The sequence below is a fragment of the Belonocnema kinseyi genome, chromosome 6 (assembly GCF_010883055.1).
Source record: "Belonocnema kinseyi isolate 2016_QV_RU_SX_M_011 chromosome 6, B_treatae_v1, whole genome shotgun sequence".
Classification (NCBI taxonomy): Eukaryota; Metazoa; Arthropoda; class Insecta; order Hymenoptera; family Cynipidae; genus Belonocnema; species Belonocnema kinseyi.
The window spans coordinates 96,334,775-96,352,357 of record NC_046662.1 but is presented as its reverse complement, the minus strand read 5'-3'; the positions used below and the strand labels follow the sequence as shown (position 1 = coordinate 96,352,357).

Genomic DNA, 17,583 nt, shown 5'->3' with positions numbered 1-17,583 from the left:
AACGAACTTTTTCATTACATATGTCCCTATTTGGAATAATTAAACAATTTCAAGAAAAATTGATGCTTTAGTACTGAATTGTCAAATATCCCTTACATCAGGGGGCCTCTACTAGAGAGCTTGTCGATATTTTATGTATATCTATAAGCATCCTTTTTTACTAGGGACTTTAAAAAGGGAAAGCAGAAAATATTTTATTGAAAAGTTGGTGTGAAAGCAGAAGAACTGAATGAAAAAAGTGTTTTATCACGAGAGAAAATTATATTTAATCGATAAACTCTTTACAAATATGTACATATATAACAAAATATGACTAAAATTAAGTTAGAAATTAAAAAAATAAAAAACAGACCCGTTTTCGGAGTGATCGTAGATCGTGACTCACGCAACAAATACTCAGATTCGCGGTAAGCCTGATTCATAGGTCGTACGGCGCATGACGCAAGGCGAGATCAGTATTCCCCGAAGTTTCGTCCATGGGGTCGACACGTTACCGGTTGACAATTTTTTTTTCATTCAAATAATATTCTTCGTTTACTTATTTTTAATCAACCCTTTTGCGACAATGTTCTGACTTACTATTATTTTGATTTTTCCTTTGTCGCTCATAATGTTCATCAACATGAGATTACATTTTTTTGACAATGTCTAAATATTTTTAGTTGGTAGGCAGAATAAAAGTCACTTTTTAAATGGCTATAAGAATTACATAACTTTATAAACTAGAAGTTAGTTAAAATGCTTGGCAGAAAGGACTGGAATTCTTATTTCGGATTTAAAAAATTGTCACTGCAAATATATGAAACACCAATTTTTTTATAGATGCTACGCAGATTACAATTTGTACTAAAATTTATTATCAACAAGCAGAAGACAGATAATATTTTACTAAAAATTGTAGAAGCTTTTACTAACAAAAACTGATGCTTATATATTAATCATCGACTCGATAACTTATTCTTCCTTTTAAAAAAGCATCGCATTTTCATTTTCTTACACTTTTAACAACTTGGGGGAGGGAGGGCTTGATTTTCACGAAAATGTTCATGGGAGTGACACTCATTTTTTCTGAAGATCATCATTGTTTGTGCAATAGTTTCTACTAATAAGCACGAAGTCTGACTTCCATGTCGGGATCCTGTCTGTGGGTAAGGTGAGGTTCAACGCCACCGCCTGCAGTTGCACCGGTGCCGCCGACTCCATGGTGAGCATGGTGTCCATGGTGATGGTGGTGGTGATGATGGTGATGATTGAGATGAGGAGGCTGAACGCCTCCACTTCTGTAGGTTCTTTGTTTTTCTTCGAATTCTCGAAGGCGTTGATTGTATCGTTCCAGTTGGTCTCGGAGAAGAAGATCTTCTTCATTGGCTCTTTCTTCGTCGTATTCCAAACATCCAACACCATCCAGTCGCTCCAGATCGAACCAGCCCCGCCACGTTACACAAACACCGTTCATGATTAGGTGAGACTTCAGATGAACCTGGAAAAAAAATAATTTTTGTTAGATTACGATTCAATTAAGTGAGAATAAAGTATAATAATTACAAAGAATTTTATATAAGATAAATAAAAGAAAGATGTTTAATAGACCATTTTTCTTCGATGCGTTCTATATTACTATTCTGATTTGTTGTAATTTGAAGAGAATTTTATTTCCAAGCTGTCAAACATGAATGCCTATTTTGTGAGATTTGGAATTAATTTCCTGTTCACAATTAAATTTTAAATATCAAAAATACTGCAAAAAATTACATTATTTAAAAGATTTAATCTTTTTGTTAATTGTTGCTAACGCTTTATGTTCGGGATGCATAAAAATTAACTTTGGAGAGTACAACCAGTTTGACCTAATTTTATGAAGGCTTTACGATTAACATCTTTTCTATATTGCGATTATATAAAAGTGCAATTTCAGCATCATTTCGAAAGATAATGATATCGGTTATTCGGTTCTTTTTTTTTTAGCAGAGAAAGGCGAGTCGGATCACGATTATTTAGGTTTCACTCAGAGTGGAGTAAACGTTGTAATTTCCTCCCACTATCAGCTGCCGGAAGCCTTCTGTGCCATCCAATCTGTGCCGTAATCGCCTTTTAGAAACAAGAAAAGTATTTGGCTGCCGACAAAACAGGACTCGAATTGAAATGACGAAAAGATTACAGATTGAAGCGACGGGAGAGGAAAAATAATGAGATTCCAGTCTGAAAGGATTACTAAACACGGAGTAACGGCCGAAAGTATGTTCAGAGATATCAAGAGACAACCTTTAGATAGAAAATTTTATTTATTTGATTAACGCGCTGGAAAAAATATGAAACTATGAATTATAATGGATAAAAGGAAAAGATAAAATTTTGAAGACAATTTTTATCTCAAATCAGTAAGGGCAAATGTTTCAAATTTCTTAGCGTCCACATTTCGACTTCAAGTCTATTCTCTTCTATACCTTATTGTTTAAATTCCGATCAGTGTTTGAAATAACGTTTATCCAGTTTTGTATAATTTCATCCATGGCAATCCTTTTTTTCCATGTTTATTTAATTTTATTTACTTACTGTCTCTCTTCAAAATACTTGTTTTTAATATTGCTGCCACGAAATGTACCAAATTTACATGAAAAAATTTGCAAGCAATCAAAGAATTCCTGTCCTAAAAATCCAGCTGGAAGTGCCAAAGGCAAAATAAATGCAGTATTCTTAGGAGTTAATCCCTTCTATAGGGTTTTATAAAAAATTGCGCAAAGCGAGTTATAATTTGTTTTTACGAAGAACACTTATTAGATACTTTTATTATATTTTCTTAAGAAAAATAAATAGTTTGCACTTAGGTGATACAGGAAAGTAATAAATAGCCAAATGATTGTTTTATCGTTAGTAACAAGGGCCGTTAGAAGGAATCACTAATCAAATCAGGGGTGATGGTAACATGAGATTGCTCAAAATTATTGAATAATGTAAATTGTTAAAAAGAATTTGTTTAAACAAATACACCAGTGAATCAGCCTTTTTCTGCCCATGAGCTTTAATAGATTAAAATGGTTTAAAACTTTAAAAATTGTTTATAAATCTTTAGTTTGATACCATTTTTTACTCAATACCATTCTAATAACGTAACACATCGATTTTGGTGGAAAAAATTTTTAAAAGAAACTGATATACTTGAGTCGGCTTAAGTTATTCTTGCAGAGAACGGCTTAATTGTAGATAATATTTTAAAGAACAAAAGAAGCTATCAATTATGCAACTGTAGATTGTAGAATAGGTAGACTGAAACAGAATTACGACTTTTTCCTCAGACGGATGAAGAAATACAAAATCTCAATTAATCAATGTTAAATCGAGTGAACTGAATATACTTAAATTTTAAATGATTTTCTAAATTAATATCAGAAAATATTGATAAGACATGATTCACTGGAACTCTACAAAGTACAGAAACACATTTTAATGATTCGAGATATCGATTATACAATTTTAATCGACATTCTTCCAGCTACACTTCCTACTCAGAAATCGGCACATTACACTCATCAATTTCAGAAGAATGGGACAAAATACTCGACTAGGAGGCAAATAATGAAACAGAGTCGTACTGACGACTACTTCTCCGAAACAACAGAAACCTGACGTTCGCCAAAGACTCCAAGGATCCCGGGAATCCTGAACCGGGCAATTATCCTAAGGCCAGAATTATCCTCCGAAAAGCGTCTCTGTTTTATTTTCTACGAATGGTTCTGTTTCCGGTCTAAAAGAGATGGTGTAGGACCGAAAGATCATCGTTGGTTTAACAACGTTACAGCAATAAAACGAATAAAAATAACAGGACTTAAGGACTTTTATGTCTAGCTAGGCTTGGTGTTAGTGTTAGGTAAGAGGCAATAGAAAAACTCATTATTACGTTGTTACGTTTTCCCTGGGAGTTGCATCTGTCCCGCCATGAGGCATTGCAAAATTTCAGGGAACAATGCTCTGCCTCGGTGGGACGTTTCTTTTGGATTATAATTGAACGACGGGATATCGACGTGTGGAGAGTTGTACTTTGATCGTGAAAGATTCAATAATAATAATAATAATAATAATCGAATCGATAGGTCACGTTTTCACCGATTATATTTTATGATGATCGTTAGCGCGTGTGAGTAATCAGGAAATACGCAGGATCTGGCGACGGGCCGAGTTCGATTCAATGTATGCTTCACGCGTTTCACTTTTCCTTGGTTAGGCTTCGAGTCATGTTAACTCGACGTGCATGTATCATCAAATATCATTCCATGTGAGAAGAGAATTTACGTTGAATCTGCCAGATTACGTTTTATATATTTAAAATTACATCTTTCAAACCAATATAATAATTATTGAAAAATTGTATTTTAAATTGAACTTTTCTTTATAATAAACTAAATCTGGTATTTTCTTTTATGAAAGCGTTACGTTGCCTTGTGGTTGTGTCACCCAATAGAAATAATAATTATAGGCGAGAATGGAATCCATCATGGAATGCGGAATTTCAGAAGAATTTAAAAAATGTTTCGTATATTTTATAATTTAGAAGTCATGGCATTTTTATGAATTGTTTGACAACAAATACTTTCTCATTATTTATGTCGTCGCTCTCCGATAGATACAATGATTTTTTACAAGATATCCTTTTAGCATAAACAAAACGCGAAAAAAAATATACTAAGGATTATTAGATTGAATTTCTATGATTTTAAGATTTCAAGATTACAAAATTATTTTCAGCAACAAAACAAGTTTGTAGAATATATAAAGCAGATGTATAAAATTCTAAAAAATTCAAGTCGTTGGATGTAGATGCCATTTCGGAAATGGGTTTCCTTTTTCAGTATAAGGTTGCTTTTAAATCGAACTACGAATGCCTTTGACTAACATGAACCGTCGTGCCACGTTGCGACCGGAAGTTAACAGTAAAAGAAGCAGAGATGAAACCGGCGCCTGGACACGTTTTTTTCTAGAGCAAAAGCTGGAAACACGGTGGCCCAAAACGTAAAGTCGTAAACTAAACTAAATCACAAGGAGCGAAAAGAGGCAATGGGACCCCTTGCTGACCGTATGGTGTCCTGCCTCGGGTGACGAATGCTCTCTCTTTGTTCGAGCTGGACCTACTGAAAAAAGGCGCTTTGGACACGCCTACTAAAAACAAAAGCGTCAAAAAATAGCCGTCGTTTGTCTCGACTCGTCGAGTTGAGGCAAAAGGTCCCGCTCGCGAGTCAAATCTCACCGTTAATAACGCAGACCTCCCTCGGCAACCCTTTGCTTTCGATTTTTGTTGCTGAAATGACTGCTACCCACTTTTTTCTGCAAATGCAAATGAGGTAGCTAAAGGGTTAAATCAGCGCGACGTTCTGGAACGCGTTACAGTTTAAATACCGTCGCTTATTATGACGATAATGGGTCACGCCTTTGCACGTTTGTTTTTTACTATCTTGCGTGAGAACTTGGCAAAGAAGGGTGCCATTCTAAGGGAGACCTTACCTTGTTCGAAACAAGGTAATTAATTAATTGGCTTACTCTTCTTACAGTGTGTTGTTTAGTTTTTTCGATACGTTTGTCTTCAGGGAAGACACCAAACTTTAAACATTTGTCGTCTCAAAAATCAGATCTCTGAAAAAAATAGTATTTTCATATAATTTTAAGACTCAAAATAATATTACTGATAATCTCGCTTCAAATAACAAATATTTTTAATGCCAAAAGTTTAAAACTAACACAAAATACATCTATTTTAACCATATTTTTTGCAATTTAATTTTTTCTTACTATCGCTGTTTATCAAGTTTGGAAAAATAGTTCAATTTCAATAAATGATAGTTTTTTTCAAATATTTTAAAACAAATAACTGTATTTAAAGATTATTTACTTATTTTAAAAATTCGATACAGTAGAGTTGTAGGGAATTTTTTCCTTGAAAAAAAATAAGCGATGATTTATTCAAATAAAATGTTTTTATATTGGTCAGAAGCGACAGTAAGAACAAATTAAATCAAAAATAATATCGCCCTAATAATTACTTTTCGTAAGACTTAAACTTTTTCATAAAAAATAATATAGTTTATTTCATAAGTGATGACTGATAATGTCATTTCAATTCTTAAAGTAAAAAAAAAATTTTCTATGGAACTGATTTTCGGCACAAAAACTTCTATAAACACTCTATTCAGCTCGTTACTTTTTCAATTATTCCCAATGATTCATCACGGGCAAATTACTATTTGAATCAGTATATTTTTCATTGCCAGATAGATTGAAACGTATTATAATTTCATCAGTTAAATGTACTGATTTCCTCAAAAAAATATATTAAATGAATAATACAAAATAAATATTGAATCAGTGTAAGTTATTGACGAGATCTTTCAGATTGACTGAGCTGATCAATAAAAAAAATTATCTAATGTGATTAATCAGTTTTTACTGATTTGCCAGCCGCTAAATCTGAATTGTTGAAAACAATGCAAATTGATTGTGAATCAAAAACTTTTAAGTGATTTAAATTTAGCGCGTATTGAAGGATGCAGATGATTTTGAATCTTTATATTAGTAAAAATTACATACAGTATCAGTAGGAATCTGTTAAAGCAAGGAGATTGCTAAGACTTTATTTCTTTAATATATTTTTCTTTACAGTCCCAATTTTTAAATGTTTCAATTCACGTTATCTTTTTACATTTCACTGATTCATCAGCGCATATAGGCTGATTTTAATCAGTGGTATAATTTTCGCTAAGTATTAGGATTTTAGTTGAATGTATCAAGTTGGTTCTGGTTCGAGAACAAATTGGTTGGAAGAATTAAATCGTTGGCCCAACACATCTTTGTTAGACTGCAAGTCTTTAGTATCCAAATTGCTTTGTTGTCTGAACCAATCTCTTTTCGCAGATCTAGAACTTCTGCTTTCGTTTAATAATTTTTTAAATTATTTATATCAAATTTACATTTTGTACGTTTCATATTTTTTGCTCCTACATTCTACATAACAAAAAAATAAAATGTTTCTTATAACGTTCACTACAAGGCTAAAGACATTTTTTCATGTAATATTTCGAAAAATTATTTTTGCGTGATGAACCAATATCTGAGACACTAAAAAATTTAGATTTATGAAGGCTTCGAATCAGTATTACAGTTTTTAAATTAGAACATTTATGCATTTTATTTTGCATATGTCCTAACATATTGGCAATAGTATTTTATTCTAGGTGTATTAAAAAATCAACAAATTTTTGTCATCACTTTAAAGTTTAGGTTGTTTCAACAAAACTTTTTTTCGATGAAGAAAAAATTTGATGTAAAAAACCGAGTTCTCTTGTTTCTACAAAATTCATGTTGCTCCAACAAAATCTTTGTTGAAATAGCCTGTTGAGGTAGCAAAGACTTTTTGTTGATCCTAGAGCAACCAAATTGTCTTATTGTCACAACCACATAAACATTTCTTAGTACGTATTGAAAATAATTGTTGTAAAGAAGGATAATTAATAGTGTTACGCTTTCTGTTGGGTGATCGGCATTAATCTTTATTGATATATGCAGGTGGATTTTCTCCCTACGCGAATCATAAGTACGAAACGTAAATAGCAACCAAACACATTCTCTTCACGGTGATTTTACCTCTGGTCGTGTACTCGCTCATTCAAATCCTATTAGATTGCAGCACTGAATGCGGTGAGAATAGAGCGGCTGAAATAGCAAAAATAGGGTGCGGGTGTGCCTTACTTTGAATTAGAGGCAGGAAAAAGTTAATGAAATTATATCGACCACAAAAAGCTTATTAGAGTGCAAGAAATAAGCACAGTGGTTTTATCGTCTATTTTTATTTGCAATTGCAAAAATTAACAAATAACAAGTCCCTTTCTCTTTGTAATGATTGTCCCCGTGCATATAAATATCATCTTTTTGAGAGTTTAGACAAACATAAACACTCATTCCTTTAAAAAAAAACATATTGCCGACAATGTCCTCAAGAATCTCAAATTTAAAGGTTGAACCCAAGCGTATAAATTGTAGGGTCAACCCTACTGAGATAAAATCATGTTTTTCACGTATAAGGTGCAGCTAAAATACCGTTTAGTCAACGGAAGGCTGAGTTTTACGGTGTGAGAGTCATGTTAGTTAGGCCTAAGCCCGAAGAAGCCTCACCTGTCCCGTGAAAGGAGCAGAAATAGCCCTTCGCGTGCAATCCCAAATCCTGAGTGTCTCTCCTGGTTTATATTTAGGAACAGAAAGAGATATATTGAAGAGGGCGCATCTACGAAAGATCAAGAGAGAGAGAGAGAGAGAGAGAGAGAGAGAGAGAGAGAGAGAGAGAATGTGAAAAGAAAAAAATAGCACAAAGATGAAGATCCTGTGTTGCTTTCGGCATACGAAGAATGATTTAAGACATACATTATACGACCGCTAATTTCAGACTGTCTGCATAGATATCCTTTGCGACTAAAATTTAAACATTGTTTTCAAGTTAGACGTTTTCTCGTGGACAGCACTTATGTGAGCGCCTAATAAATTTTAGTAGAAAATGGATCAGAAGCTGCTGTTCAGAAGATAACATTCTTCGGAATTTAATTGTGTATATCTCTTTTTAAATTTAATTGCCAGCACTGAGCAAGAATACATGAATTCAAGGACATTGAAAGAAATTTAGGAGAATTTCAGCTAATTCAAAAGTATTTAATAGAATTTAAAGTAATTCGAAAGAATTCAGTTAGGATTTAATTAAATTTAAGGTTTTTTGATCATTCAAACAGGTTCCGATAAATTCAAGCGAATTATATGGAATTTATTTTAATTCAGAAGAATTGAAGATAATTCTAGGAATTTGAAAAGAATCCAGTAAAAATTCAAGTAAATTAATCAGGATTCGTGGTGATTTCATGTAGAATTTAAAGATATTCAAGTGAACTAAAGGGAATTTCCGCGAACTTAGAGGAGTTTAAGATCATTGTCGTGCCAAAAATAAGGTTTTTGGAAAAAGTTTGCTATCTGTTTGAAAATTAAAAATTTTGAAAAATCATAAAAAAAACATTTTTCCAAAGAGCTAATTTTTGACACAACTGACGTAATTAAATTCAAGTAGATTTAAGAAAATTAAAAAGAAAGGGAATTTAGAGGATTTTAGTGAAAGCCAAGCAAACTTCCTTCTATTTGAGAGAATTCAGGAAAATTTAAGATAATCCAATGGAATTTATTTGAATTCAAAAGCTTTCAAGATCAGTGTAATAGTTGTAACCAAATTTAGTAAAAATGTAAGTGTATTCATGGAATTAATGGCTATTTTACCGAATTCATAGAGATTTAAGCGAACTTAAGGGAACTCAAGCGAACTACGGAATTTTAAGTAAATTCAAGTAGATTTAGGTCAAGTAAAGTCTAGTAAATTTAAGAGAATTAAAAATAATTCTCAGGAATTTGGAGGATTTTAGAGGAATTCAATTAAATTTCTTTTAATTTTAGAGAACTCAAGGGAGTTGAGAGGAATTCAGTGAAATTTAAGAGAATTTAGGAGAATGAAGCGAATTCAAGTAAATTCAATCAAATTTACTCATTGGAATTCAAATTCATTAAAGGGAATTAATGATAATTCAAGAAAATCTGAGGAAATTTAAGCGAATATAAGGAAATTTAGATGAATATCAGACATTTCAAACGAATTGAAGCAAATTTCTGTGGTTTTGAAAGAATATGGGCAAATTCATGTGTACTTAACACAATTTGAGTACAATGATTAGCAAGAATAAATGTGACAAATATACAGGAAGAGATGGTTTTCTTTCATATATATCTCACGCAGGGTGGTCTATTGCAGAACTATCAATTTTTGAAACGCTTTTTGACATTAAAAGTCTATGGAAAATACTACTATTGAATTAAAAAACTGTTCTGTTTAACTGAGCATTTATTTTAAAAGAAAATTTGTTTGTAGGGCAAAGAAATGAAGGTTCGACTCGAATTCAGTGCGTAAATCTATACTCTTGAAAAGACTCGTTCCATTTCATGGATAGGACAGGTTTTTTTGACCAGTGTAATTGCAGTTTCTCGTCCATTGTTTTAGGGTTGTAAATTTGAAGAACTATACCTTCGTAGCAATTATAAAGAGGACCATACATATCTATAAATGCACGATCCAGGGGTCCTTTATCATGCGCGCGGATCTCTTGTAATTATTGCTCGCTGCAGGACTCGATGACAATGTGAGGCACGTGTCGGCCTTATACTATCGTTCTCTCCCTTCAACCACTTTATTGTCGATTAAAACAAAAAGCGATAACCGCAGGATACGCGTACACGATGATGTGCAGCATTTCTGATTTTAAAACTAGATTTCTACTCTTGAGCGGATCAATTCGATTCGTTTGAAAATCTGATAATTACCTTAAAAAAAGGAGCGATTAGTCAATATTTTTCATTTATTTCTCTAAAGTAGTTACACTGATTAATCACAATGTATTTTTGAAAAAAATTGTTTAGACAGGAAAGGATTTGTTGTACCTGCGACAAGTAGGGAATCGGTGAGCATTTATGAGAGGGGAGTAAAGCTTTGGGATTGAGAGTAAGGCACGACTCAAGCTTTATTTCAGAGCGGCAGATCCTTTTGACTCCTGCAAATCATTTTAAACATTGGAGACTAGCAACAGACATCCTGCGGGTCTCGAAAGCGGATTTCACCCGCACAGATAGAAGCCGCGAATGACTGATTTACGGCCCCTTGTGCCTCAGGCATCTGGCACTTTTAGAGGGGTTTTAGTAGATCTTGAAAACGCTAATTACTTATAATTGCTTCGATGTGTGACTTAAATTAACTCAAGGATCATCTATTCCGTTTTTAAAACACTTTTTTGAAAAAGGACAAATCACTTTGAAGGGAAGTATAAAAAAAAAAACTGGATGAAAATCTATTCGAGCTTGCATTAAAAAACAGCCAAAATCCATGCTTACTGTTTTCAATAGTGTGTTTCTAATAATTATAAATATTTTTAACACAAAATTTGTTACTGAAATAATGTTCTACTAGTGTTTATTGTTTGAGAAAGAATGAAACATGCGAGTGTGGCTTGGCGTTCCTGTAGAGTGTAGAGTACATAGATTTTTTTGAGAACGCAGAAATTGTAATGAGACTTCCACCCTTAAGGACAAAAACAAATATTTTTTTACTTGCATTTCCGGAGCAATGGCGACATAACGACGCCCTATTGATCGCAATGGCGTCTCGGCGTCGAGGCGTCACCCTTTTTAGGCGCAAGCGTACATGACCGTTGAGAGAAAGTCGATAAACTTGCTTTGGCAGTTTTCGTAAAGGGTGAGAGGATGTGAGTATGAAAAGGGAGAACCTAATTTACATCTAAAATAACATTATTGTTGATATACACTAGGAGACATTTTATTTTCAACATACAAAAGAACACTACAATGCAAGTTTAATCCATGGATATGCGTCAATAGGATTCTGGATAAGCCAGGATCAAATAATATGGGATCAATGTAAACAAAATAGAATCGGTTTGGAATGAAAAGTGGACTTTTATGCAAGCTTCTCTATGTGAAAAAGTACATATATTTATGATTCGGTTAATGAATCATGTTTTAATTAAGAAATTGATTATTTTTATTGACAGAATAATCAAGAGAATAATCACTTTAGCAGATGAACCCGTAACTATTTGAAAAAATCAAAGTGCAATAATTCAACAAATGCTATTTACTATTTACATCAATCAAATTATTATCAATACAGTCGTTAAGTGTACTGCCTACAATTGAATTAGTGAAGGTTTACAAGATTAGAGAATGCTGATCTTTTGCGTTAAATTATCCGACTTTTTATAAAAACTACTAAATAAATCATTCAAATTAAATGATTACATCAGTGAAAGTTATTGATAAGGATATTATATAGATTCTTTAAATCAACTGAATTGATCAATGGAAACAATTGAATAAAGTGATAAGTAACTTTTAACTGATTCGAATTAAGACTAACAGGATATATGGCTCTTATATTCTCGAAAATCCAGAGTATATATTATACACTAGTATTGTAGACATAGATATAATAAAGTTTTCTACAGTTTTATTGATGGACCTTTGCTAAATTAATTTCAAAATTAGAATTTCCTACCATGCATTAGTGACTAAAATAAAAAAATTGAATTATTTCCTATTCTCTTTCTTTAAAGTTCAAAATGAAATCAGCTCTCTATCGAAAAATATAGTACTTGAATTAAAACGTCAACAGGGAGAATTTGTCAAAAAATACTATTCCTCGAATCCATGTCAAAAGAAATAAAGGCGAGGGTGTCATTCCCAATTTGTGCGTGGATTGGAGATATTGGATTCTGGGACCGAAGCGATAGTCCAGCAACCCCCTGCGGGGAATCTGGCCTAGGACCGAAAAAAGAGACAGCGGGAAACAAACAGGACCCGAAGGCCGTTCTGCATTGACATCTCAATGATCCTTCACGAAACGTTCATTTCAGGGTGGATGGTGTGGGTATTTATGAGTTTATCGTTTGGTCAAAATGGCACGCAATATGGAAAAGGAAAACGCAGTTACACCTACACTCTTACAGTATAGTTATACCACCATAAGCATAGACCCTTACTTTTGAAACGCTTTCTAATTTGCAACGGTCCTACACGATCCAATTATCCCAGTTTTACCCCTCCTCCACATCACCTCGACGGAAACGGAACAGAACACGGATTAAATGAGGGGCTGAGCTAGCTCAGTCCAGGGTTTTTATGTTGTGCCGGTTGTATTTTTTATGCGTGAAAGTGGCAAAGGTATATAAACATAAATAATGGAAACTTGTAGAATTTATGGTCCTTTGTGAAACTTCAACTGCTAAGATTTAAGCGTGTTAGGGTTTTCCGTACTTCTGGGTTATAAGATTTAAGGAAAGGCTGTTTAATTCGGTGAGAGTGGAACAAATATTTTCGGCGGGCTCAGGGAAAATGGAATAGTATATTACATACTTAGGCCAATAAAATACGAAATGTCTTAGATAACTTGCAATTGTCGGCCGAGGCGAAGCTGAGGTTGATAAACATGTGATCTGAGGCTTTCTTTTTTACTGGCCCAAGTGTGTATATACTATTTTTTTGCTCGACGGCCCCAGAAAGCGGTAACTTCGATTCGCGGAAGCCGCGCTTTCCGGCCGGAGGGCATACAATTATTTTTTTTCTGTTTTTAGAGACAGTGTTGAGATGCGTAAGAATTGCAGCATCGCAGAAAATGGTTTGTAATAAGGAAATAGATATTGCACTTTATTTTTTAAATACCTTGCCGTGTTCTTTGTCAAAATCACATTCGCGAGGGTCGCCTGCAAAGTTTCCAGATGCCACACCAAAGACGAGTTGGAGATTCGTACCAGTCGCTGCAAAAGCAATTTCCGTATGACCCTCCCGACAACCATTTTGAAAGCGTACTTGTCTTTCTTCTAGTGGTCGGTCTCTGTAGCCTGTATATTTTACCTGAAAGTAGAGAAAAAAATATTATTAATTTATGTACATGTGCAAATAAATGGCTGTTCTAATAATTAACTTGTACAGTTTCGGGATGCTCGAAACTTTATGTTCAAAACTTTCAGTTTAAATACGAAACATTATCAAAACAAAATTTTCATCAAAAATTCATATTCCGTAACCCAAAAAAGCCCACAGAAAATGAATTGCATTTTCAAAAAAATTGGGTTGTCATATAGGTTTTGTCATGATACATCTGGGAATTGTTCATCAAAATTTGAATTCGGCGATATAAATAATATGCTAGCTTCGCTAGTCAAATATTTTTAGACATCGTAACAGTCAATTGGAAAATAGATCATCGATCAGGTGCGGGGCAATTCACAAAATGCATTATACATTTTTCAGGAACTTCTGCCCCCCCCCCCCTGCGTGATACTTTTTCCATTGGTCTTATAACTCGGTCTTAACATAGAGAATGATATTTCGGTAGACCCCCCCTCCCCAATATATTACTATTTTTTCTATATTTGAAACTTCGAAAAGAAGCATAGTCGTATTGCTTTTTTTTTGTTTTGAACCATGCGAAAATATTTTTAAAACAAAACTAAATATTTGGCTGAAAAATTAAGTAAAGTTTCTCGCAAAAATATCATGCTAGCTACAAAACGTTTATTTTTTTGATAAATGAGACATACATAAAAAGGGTAGAAAGAGAAAAGTCTGATTCTAACCACCTACTACATTTTAGGCTCATTACAGACAATAGAATCTTACTTTCCTCCGAAAATACTTTTTATGCTTACATATTTGATGGTTTAGCGAGAATGTTTCTTAATATTTTTTTGAACATTTTTAAACAGAGACACTGTGACACTTGGTTTGCATTCAGAAAGTATCGGTTTCCTAGTCACCTCCTATATAATTCAAGATATTTGGCGTATACAAATAGCGAATACTCGGAAGTGTCAAAGTGGCTAAGAAGCTATTCAACTCTGCCAGTTTTAAGCTGACTGATTTCGAAGGGACTAAAGTCACTAAGAGGTAAAGATAATCTCTCAACTATGATGCAGACAAATGTAAGATGATGCTTGTTATTGAAAATTTATTTTTAAATACAAGTTAACGATTTAAATGGCGATTTGATTGATTTTTGTTATAAACTTAATTATAGTTATTTAACCTGCTTTTTATCCGTAGCTAAAAAAAAATATGTCAGAAAATTTTTGCGGATGAAATTACATTTAAATATATAATTAACACATATTGAAATAAAAAATCGGTACCAGAAAAGACATATTCACTAATTATTATAACATCGACAATGTTCTGCTAGTTTAGTTAATTTCTTCAAAGATATTGCTCAAATTTATCTATCATTGTCTTCCTGAAAAACTTAAAGCCACTGCAACAATTCTTGGCTATATCACTGTTAAATTCTGGAAAGGAGGCGTTACCGATACCTGGTCTTAACAATCAAAGAGTTAATCTTTGCGGTAGATGAGTCAACTACTATTGAAGAATATCGCATGATTGACAGAATCTATACAAGGAATCATTAGTGTACAAGTGACATTCAACCACAATCCCATTACGCCCCTATATTTAACCATTGTTGCCGTTCTCAGTGTTCCGTTAATTTCCAAAACCACGAAGTTACAAACCTCCTTACCATCTATACTCTTATAGAAATCAAAGAACTACCTGTTGAGAAATCCCTAATGCGGGTAAATTCTCTGAACAATTTCCAGAATGGTGATTCTGTGAAAGAATTAAACGAAATAGTCAATTCTTTCAGTATGGAGGGAACAATATAAATATTATTAAAAATACGAATTATACAGAACAAATTAGACTCCCTCATAAATTTTATGCGAATGTGAAAATTTATGCACGTAAATATTAGTTATACATAAAAAAATCCAATAAATCAAAATAAAAACTCAGAAAAATGAAATAATCTTCTCATATATCTCCTTCATATGATTTCCGTTCGATTTAATACAGATTAAACTTGGTTCCTAGATTATTCTACATAAATACAGAGAAAAAAAGTAATGAAATGTCACTCGTGCCCTTAATTACTTATGATAGACTTAATGATTTCTTAGCTGTGGAGGAACACAGCGGCAACCATCCGTGTATTTCAGAGTATAATCAATCTCAATTGAAGAATAGACTTTAAGCTAATTAAAAAGATATAAATATTTAGACTTGCCTCACTTTCACGGCTCAGTCTTCTAAAAAGTTCTTCACTTTCAAACTTGGCTTTTTGGTCCGGAACCACCCTTGGCATCTTGAAGACAAAACGAGGACGTGGTTGTTCATAAAGTCCCATACCATCGAAAGGTAAAACTCCTACTCCCAAACCCCCAGCACCTCCCGCGTGCTCGCTCATAGCGTGCATCATCATTAAATGACAGTTCTTTTTGCACTTTCTTGAATATTTCCCCTAATGCACTATACCCTCTTATCCCGCGGGACCAGATTTAGGTCCAGCGAGATCACTTTCTTCAACTGGTCCAATGCCTTATGACTTAGGAACACTGTTTCCGAAATGTTTTTTAACCTTCCGAGACAAATTTAATTCTTGATACTAATGTCGATTCACATGCGTACTGGCAGGCTAGTACATAAGCTCCCAACTACACTCTGCAACACCTCAGTGAAGACTAAAGCCAGACTCAAGCGCTAAGGTTACCCTCTATTCAGTCATTTCCCAGTTACCACGCCCCGGTACCGCCCCATTCATCCCCACCAGAACGAGGAACATCGGTTATAAACCGTCCAACCCACCTTGATGGAGAAGAGAAACTGGCTGTTATCAGCTTAAGGGCATGTGATACTTAGAAAATTGTCGATTTTACCAGTTTTAGGTTCCCCCGGCTTTTTTTCTAGAATAATAAATATTTTGTCTTAAAGATTTGGGAAATGATAGTGAACATGCTAACGGACGCTCCCACACACTTTTTTTGTGGCTTAACTCAAAAAAGTTTTAATTTAGCAAAATGTGATTAATTTGCATAGCGATTAGGAAATAGTATCGATGTTTTCAGTGTTAGATTCCCAAGGCTTTTTCCGAGGATAAGAAATATTTTGCCTTCAAAATCTGGGAAATGAAAGCGAACATTCTAACGGACGTCCCCGCACACTTTTTTTGTGTTTTTTCATCAAAAAAATGTTGATATTGCTAACAACGTGTGTGTATATTTCGAGGTTATGTGTGTTACAATTCATCCGAGCGTTACTTCCAAACTACACAATATTTTTGGCTGAAAACTTTGGACTTACAAATAAACATACTAGCTAATCTCCCGGAACTAACCTTGTTTGCAGCTAATCAAAAAAGTTTATTTCATAAATAATTTCCACATTATCGGAAAGGCAGAGATGAAAAACGACGTAACCTCAAAATAATGCATATGCATACAATTTTTATCTAGCACAATACATTTTTTTGTTATTATACCTCAAAAAAGAGTCCAGGGATGTCCGTTATGATATTTTATAGCATCTCCGAATTCAGTTTTAAAAAATTTTTCATTTTTGTGGGGAAAAAGCCGAGGAAAATGTAAGTATCACATGCCCTTAACCATGAGATTTTTTTTTAAATTAAATTTTTTTAGTTTCTTAATTCTTGCGAAACATGTTTGATTGAGAAAAAAAGTATTGCTGCACATATTGATTAATAAAAACAACGAAATATGTTGGGTATTAAAAAAAGTGTATTGAATTAACCCAACTTTTTGAAGACAACTAAAATATTTGGTTGTTTCTACAGCAACCAACTTGTTTTGTTACACCACGTTACATTTGTGATTATAGTGCCAGTTAAGTACTAAACTCTAAAAAATGTTTAACTCTTAAAGTATACGAGGTGGTTTATATACCATATGGTCAGTTGGGGTGGAGGGAAGGAAGAAACAATTCAAATGCAAAATTAAGACCATTTTCACGAATTTTTCGAATTTTCACCGCTCCTTTTGGCTTTTATTCTTTTGAATGCCAATAATATCGATATTTTCATAAAGTATTAAATCAGTCGTCGTGGAAAAGGAGAGGGGGGGGGGCTTTAAAATCCACGTTTTTCCAACAGAAAAAAAATGGATT

At 33.6% G+C, this 17,583-nt stretch overlaps 1 protein-coding gene across 1 annotated transcript; it reads right to left on the bottom strand.

The window, feature by feature from the left end:
• Window positions 1-259: 259 nt before the first annotated feature.
• LOC117174399 (protein big brother-like) lies at window positions 260-16,124 on the bottom strand. Its single transcript, XM_033363489.1, has 3 exons — window positions 15,692-16,124; window positions 13,291-13,482; window positions 260-1,480 (listed from the first exon to the last, which is right to left on the bottom strand). Exons 1-3 carry the CDS (start codon window positions 15,884-15,886, stop codon window positions 1,103-1,105), a joined length of 765 nt encoding a protein of 254 aa, XP_033219380.1. The 5' UTR covers window positions 15,887-16,124; the 3' UTR covers window positions 260-1,102.
• Between the last annotated feature and the right edge of the window lie 1,459 nt (window positions 16,125-17,583).